Source organism: Nansenia antarctica (assembly GCF_963989245.1).
Source record: "Nansenia antarctica genome assembly, chromosome: 1".
Lineage (NCBI taxonomy): Eukaryota > Metazoa > Chordata > Actinopteri > Argentiniformes > Microstomatidae > Nansenia > Nansenia antarctica.
In genome coordinates, this window is record NC_137674.1 from 49,063,532 (window position 1) to 49,070,800 (window position 7,269).

At 52.4% G+C, this 7,269-nt stretch overlaps 1 protein-coding gene across 1 annotated transcript in view; it reads left to right on the forward strand.

Annotated features, from left to right (window-relative positions):
* The window catches only part of cdin1 (CDAN1 interacting nuclease 1), a gene marked incomplete at its 3' end in the record, with an annotated part of 75,777 nt that extends 70,784 nt beyond the window's left edge, over positions 1 to 4,993 (forward strand). Inside the window, 1 exon segment of the mRNA XM_080531070.1 lies at positions 4,858 to 4,993. Within this exon segment, the coding sequence (XP_080387196.1) occupies positions 4,858 to 4,993 (136 nt within the window).
* Positions 4,994 to 7,269: the final 2,276 nt, after the last annotated feature.

Sequence of the window (7,269 nt, forward strand, 5' to 3'; positions counted from 1 at the left end):
AGAGAGAGAGAGAGAGAGAGAGAGAGAGAGAGAGAGAAAAGAACAGGATCTCTCTGACTTAGCTAATGTTTGGCAGCGCTTTACCTAGTTTACCTTGTGACCTGATGTATGGGCGCCCGAACAAAGCCGTCTTTGTAGAGGGACCCGAGACACGCAGAGTTCACCGCCAAGTCCAGGCTTATGCTATCCCAATCATAGCAGCGGGGAGCGTTTGTTTAAAATGGTTTGGAGAGTATGTAAAACGAGGTGAACGCAGAGGTAAAGTCTGGGGTCGTTTTGTCTCGACTTCAATGATAATTCATACATCGAATAATGGAGTTTGGCAGAATAGCAGGGATTTTTTTTTGTTACCTCCCCCAGTTTTACCCAAGCACCCCTCTAACCGTTCTCGACACGTCAAACTGAGCATTGGTCCGTGTTGTTACGGTAATGTTCACGTTAAAACGGTCAGAAGTCGGGGCTCTTGTTTTCCGACGTCCAGGGACGGCGCTGACTAGCGACAGGACATACAGGACAGTCAGGATGTGGGTGTGTGTTTCTGGAACTTTCCACTGAACTACTATGGAGACACGCACGGATTACAATACATAATTCCATTAGAACATGATTATTAGTGTGTGTTTGTGTGTGTGTAAACGAGCGCATGCATTTGTGTGTGTGTAAACGTGTAAACGTATGTGTGTGTCGGAGTCTGTGTCTGTGTCTGTGTATCTGTCTGTGTGCTGTGCGTGTCTGGGTGTCTGTATCTGTGTGTGTCTGTGTCTGTGTGTGTCTGTGTGTGTGTGTGTGTGTGTGTGCGTGTGCGTGTGCGGTGCGTGCGTGCGTGCGTCTGTGTGTGTGTGTATCTGTCTGTGCGTGTGTGCGTGTGTGCGTGTTGAGGCGGCAGCATTAATAGTACTCTGTCCACACCTCCGTTAGGGTTTGTTTGTTCCTGAGCGCCTCGCTCTCATTAAGTCTCCGTCCCGAAGCAGCGCGGCACCTGCTTCAGCAGACAGCGCCACCCGCTCGTTAGCGCTAACGACCGCGCGCCTGGCAGCCTCTGCCTCCCCCCCCGCCGCCCCTCCGCCCAGGCTCGTCAAGCAGGCCTCCTTTGCCGAAATTAGCTACATTTCACAAACAATTTCACAAAGTCGTTGCGGCGTGAGGTGTTTATTGGAAGATAGGCTGTCTCTCCCTGAGCGCTGGGTAACACTCTCACACACACACACACACACTCACACACTCACACACACACACACCCGCTAGGTTAAGAGCAGCCAGCCCACATAATAATACACAATTACGAACCGAGACTCACATCCCATTGTCACTCAGTGACTTAAGACACCTGTTTAGGAAGGAAGTAGAGGTCTGTTTATAGGAAGAGTTTTGTACTTTTGTGCTTTCACTTGAAGAAGAAGAAAAAAAAGAAAAAGAAAGAGTATATCAATGACCACGAACCGCTGCGGTAGTTAGCGTTTAGCTTAGCGCCAAACAGATAGGTGAGCGACAGCACGAGAAGGCTCTCTGCGGAGACTCGTAGTTTTTTTTTTTCTCTCAAGACCCCTTCTTTCGTCCGGGGGTCTCCGTCCTAGGCCCCGCCCCCCCCTCAGCCCATGTGCCCCCCCTCCCCCCCAGCAGAACCAGGTGTCGTCGGTTTGTTTCGAGCCCCTCTTCGCTCTGTGTGACTTTTATTTTTGACTTTTTTTTTTTACCTCAAGGTCCCTCCGGTATCGAAAGGCGGGATTCCCAGCACCATTTGTATTGTTTAGGGTTGGGGGGGGGGGGGGGGGGGAGAGAGGCATGTGTGACACTGCTCCCCTGTGTTTACAATGTTGCTTGTTTCAATTTGTGCCTGGCCTCCTCGTGACAACCTCAGCCCGTGATGGATCACACAGCGCCGCCTTATCTGTTGATGTACAGTTTTAACCTTTTCAGAAGGTTGCCTCTCCTCGCTATTCCAGCCAGTTCCCCCCGCCACCCATGCCCCCCCCCACCCCCCCCGCCTCCCCTCGGCCCCCGCGACCGGCTAGAAAGCCGGGCCGGCGTTCCACACGCCAGTACAGTATGGCGGCCCCCCGAATGAAAGAGGACCGTAACCCCTTTTCCAAAGTCATCTTATGTAAATGTTTAGGTTTTGTTTCCATAACATTTCCATAAAAAGGAGTTTGTGTGCGCGGGGCTGTGTGTATGTGTGCAGTGGTGGGGTTTGGAGAGTCTGGGGGCAGAGGGGGCCAGGGGGGGCGGTGGGGGATAGGGGGGGGAGGGGGTCCTGAGCCCCGTGCAGAAGGCAGGGGCTGCTGTGTCTGACTTTGTGGTGAACTTGCAGTGTGCATCTGTGGGCTTTCTCTCTTTCTCTGGGGCTGTTAGCTTTGGCCTGTTGGCTCACAGATACAGCACCGTAAATCACACCCTGTAAAACAGGGAATGCAGTGTGGGGGGGGGGGGGGTACAGCAGGAGCATGTACTGCTTTAAGGGCCTGTGTGTGTGTGTGTGTGTGTGTGTGCGTCCGTTCGGTGTGTGTGTGTGTGTGTGTGTGTGTGTGTGTGTGCGTGTGCGTGCAGGAGGTGATGTCATGACACCTGACTTGTCAAATGCCTTGTCACAGTTCAGAGGTCAAGCAGCCCATTATTTATAATCCGGGTCTAGAGTATCAGCAGGAACGTCGTCCATCATTTATTTTATGATTTTGTGTGTTTGGTTCTGTTAGCGTCATCATTTCTGATAGCAGCGTGATGGATCGTGGTTCGGGTTTTTTATGAACTTTTTATGAACCTCTGGGCTTCACTTCCTGGTTCTCTCTGCAACAGCTTTGGGGGGAGCTTCCTGTCCGGGGTCTTCAGAGACCCCCGGAATACACACACACACACACACACACATAACACACATTTACAGTCTGGGGCTAGGATAGTGTGTCTGGTTCTTGAACCAAACGATGTTGACGTTCTCCTCCCTGGTCTCTGTCTGTGTGTGTGTGTGTGTGTGTGTGTGTGTGTGTCTGTGTCTGTGTCTGTGTCTGTGTCTGTGTCTGTGTCTGTGTCTGTGTCTGTGTGTGTGTGTGTGTGTGTGTGTGTGTGTGTGTGTGTCTGTGTCTGTGTGTGTGTGTGAGAGGGCTGCTACTGCTGCTCTCCACTCAGAGTTCAGCTGTGACATGACTTCATGCATGGCAGCGAAAGTTCAAAAGAACACGTCTAATCTGTACTGCGTGGTGGGGGCCACTGGCGGACCTTTGGGGTATCATAAATAGCTGGGAAGATGATTTAGCACATGTCAGGAGAAGCAGCGGAATAACCCGCCCCCCGAAAAAAAGAAAGAAAAATCAAATTTTTTAATTGCTTCTTTCGCCTTTTCAATGGGGCTCCAGACATACGATGGCTCCAATAAAACACGAAAGCTCCGAAGAGGAGAGAGAGAGAGAGAGAGAGAGAGAGAGAGAGAGAGAGAGAGAGAGAGAGAGAGAGAGAGAGAGAGAGAGAGAGAGAGAGAGAGAGAGAGAGAGAGAGAGAGAGAGAGAGAGAGAGAGAGAGAGAGAGAGAGAGAGAAGGGGCTGAGAGGGGGGGGCGGGGGGGGGGGGGGGGGGGAAGGAGAAGGAGAAGAAGAAAAAGAAGAAAAAAAAACAACTTACATTTGAATATTGTCTGAACTTGACTTTTCACAGCAGCTAGGCGGGTCACCGTTATTTATAGAGCTTTGGAATGGCTGTACGAGCCGAGGACGGGGCTGAGAGAGATGGAGAGAGAGAGTGCGCGTGCATGTGTGCGCGTCTGTGTGTGTGTGTGCGCCTGTGTGTGTGTGTGTATGTGCGTGTGTGTGTGTCCGTGCGTCTTTGTGTATGTGTGTGTGTGTGTGTGTGTGTGTGTGTGTGTGCGTCAGTGTGTCTTTGTGTGTGTGTGTGTGCCTGTGCGCGTGTGCGCGTGTGTGTGCGCCTGTGTGTGTGTCCGTGCGTCTTTGTGTGTGTGTGTGTGTGTGCGCGCGTCTGTGTCTGTCTGTGTGTGTGTGTTCGTCTGTGTCTGTGTCTGTGTCTGTGTCTGTGTCTGTGTGTGTGTGTGTGTGTGTGTGTGTGTGTGTGTGTGTGTGAGAGTGCGAGAGAGAAAACCAGCTGGACATTGCTGGAGTGTCAGCCCCGGCCAGGCCGGCCAGATGCAGCGGCTCAACGAGGACAGACTGAACTCTGGGTGCTGAACTGTGAGGTTTCTGACGCAAGGGGGGAGGGGGGGCAGCCCTTTTGTTATTTCTCTGATTATTGTTATTTCAGTGACATTGTCAGGCGCTCTCCGGTGTGTATATCACTGTGTCAGGACGATGTTATCACGCGGCGCGGCTCGCCGTTTGATACAGCACAAGTTTCCTGGACGGGGATCAAAGCCGTACACCTCAGAGAGCCTTATCTCTCTGTATATCTCAATCAATCTCTCTCTCTCTGTCTCTCTGTCTCTCCCTCTCTCTCTGTCTCTCTGTCTCTCTCTCTCTCTCTCTCTCTCTGTCTCTCTGGCTCTCCCTCTCTCTCTCTGTCTTTCCCTCTCTCTCTGTCTCTGTCTCTCTCTCTCTCTCTCCCTCTCTCGCTCTCTGTCTCTCTCTGTCTCTCTCTCTCTAATTCACTGTCTCTCAAACGGATCGTTCTCCCTCCTCTCTCCTCCCCCCCCCCCCCCCTCCGACTCCGAAGTCAAGTGCGATCAGTGTTTCCGCCGATTGGATATTAGTACACACGCGAAAGAAAGCTGCTTTTCTGATTTTTGGGGGGGGCGACGACGACGTGACACCGTTGTTATGAATGATGAATTACCGGGATTGACATGTCAGCGTTTCGTGTTTGTCTATGTTTGGTTATGCTTGTTTATGTTGGTTTGTTTGTTTGTTTGTTTGTTGGTCTCCTGCAGGTTCGGCCCGGGCCTGGTGATCTACTGGCATGGCTTCATAGAGGAGCTGGACTCCCAGAGAGACAGAGGCATCCTGCTCAAAGACCGCTTCCCCTCCGACATCGTCACACTCTGCCATGGGATGGGCCAGGATTGACTGGCTGACTGGCTGGCTGACTGGCTGGCTGACTGGCTGGCTGACTGGCTGGCTGATTGTTTGGCTAGATGGCTGATTGATTGGCTGGCTGGCTGACTGACTGACTGACTGACTGATTGACTGACTGGCTGACTGGCTGACTGGCTGGCTGACTGGCTGGCTGGTTGGCTGCCTGGCTGGTTGGCTGATTGGTTGGCTGGCTGGTTGACTGGCTGGCTGGCTGGCTGGTTGACTGGCTGGTTGACTGGCTGACTAGCTGACTGACTGGCTGACTGGCTGGCTGACTGGCTGGCTGATTGTTTGACTGGATGGCTGATTGATTGGCTGGCTGACTGACTGGCTGACTGGCTGGTTGACTGACTGATTGACTGGCTGGCTGACTGGCTGCCTGACTGGCTGGCTGATTGGTTGGCTGGCTGGTTGACTGGCTGGCTGGTTGACTGGCTGGTTGACTGGCTGACTAGGTGACTGACTGGCTGACCGGCTGACTGGCTGACTGGCTGATTGACTGACTGACTGGCTGGTTGACTGACTGACTGGCTGGTTGACTGGCTGGCTGACTGGCTGGCTGATTGTTTGGCTGGATGGCTGATTGACTGGCTGGCTGACTGGCTGGTTGACTGACTGGCTGGTTGACTGGCGGGTTGACTGACTGGCTTGTTGACTGACTGGTTAACTGGCTTACTGGCTGGTTGACTGACTCACTGGCTGACTGGCTGGCTAGTTGACTGACTGACTGATCGAATGACTGGCTGGCTGGTTGTCTGGCCGGCCGACTGGCTGACTGATACTGGCCTGGGCAAAAGGGAAAGAGGGCGGAAGAGGGTTGAGGGAGTAAGGAAGGTGAGGGAGGGAGGGAGGGAGGGGGGGGGCAGTAAGGAAGGGTAACACAGAGCAGAGCAGGGGTGGATACGTGGATCCGGAAGCAATTTAGCCTTCCTGCAGTGCGAGACTACTGGCAAACATCTGCCCTGAACTCCACACGAACCCCGTGTGTGTGTGTGTGTGTGTGTGTGTGTGTGTGTGTGTGTGTGTGTGTGTGTGTGTGTGTGTGTGTGTGTGTGTGTGTGTGTGTGTGTGTGTGTGTGTGTGTGTGTGTGTGTGTGTGTGTGTGTGTGTGTGTGTGTGTGTGTGTGTGTGTGTGTGTGTGTGTGTGTGTGTGTGTGTGTGTGTGTGTGTGTGTGTGTGTGTGTGTGTGTGTGTGTGTGTGTGTGTGTGTGTGTGTGTGTGTGTGTGTGTGTGTGTGTGTGTGTGTGTGTGTGTGTGTGTGTGTGTGTGTGTGTGTGTGTGTGTGTGTGTGTGTGTGTGTGTGTGTGTGTGTGTGTGTGTGTGTGTGTGTGTGTGTGTGTGTGTGTGTGTGTGTGTGTGTGTGTGTGTCTCTCACAGGCTCATACCTCAGTGTGAAAATAAGGCAGGGAGCCTCTCCTGGTGCTGGTCAGCCTGTCGCCTGGCTGTGTGCCCCCCCAGGGGAGGGGGTCCTGGGGTGTGGGTGGGGGGGGCACACAGGGCCAGGTACACGGCCAGGCCAGGGCAGGACATGGCCCTTCCTTATCACACTCTGGACCCCTGGTACTCGTCACTCGCCCCCACCCCACCCCCACACCCCCAGATAAGAGAGGTGAGGTTGGAGGGTGAGGGGGGTGGGGGGGTGGTGGCCATCTCCCCCCTTCAGTACGTCACTCACTGCCCTCTCAGTCACTCCACAGGGGGGCAAATGCCTCACCTCTGATTGGGTTTGGACTGAACTCTGACCTCCGGCTCTCTCTCTGACTCCGGCTCTGTTCCTGAGGATGTTCCGTTATCATGGAATGTTATTATATGTTATCTTGATATGAGGAACGTTTTTGGGCAGAAAAAAAATAAAAAATAAATGTGTGTATAGATTTGTGTTCATTTTGAGTTCAACTTAAATGAAGTTAAACAATTTCGTATCTCTGTGTGTTCTGAATGATCTTAATTGCTAATTGTTTGTGATTGAGAGCACTTGCTACTGTACTTTGTGATTATTAAAGAATCATTTCAATGTAACAAAAAAACGATATGTAGTCATTTATCCAGTTACAGTATATGAACACAGCAAACTGCAAGCATTGATGTGACGTGTTTGATACCATTCCTTATTCCGTTCCATGCATTACAATGATGTCATCCCATGTCTCCCTCCGCCAGCCTCCCCTGGTCTCGACCGTAGGTACCTTGAGACACCTGGTTTCCATGGTGAAGGCAGGTGAGGCTCCAACAGTCGTTGGCTGTATCACATCTTTACAGCCTGACCT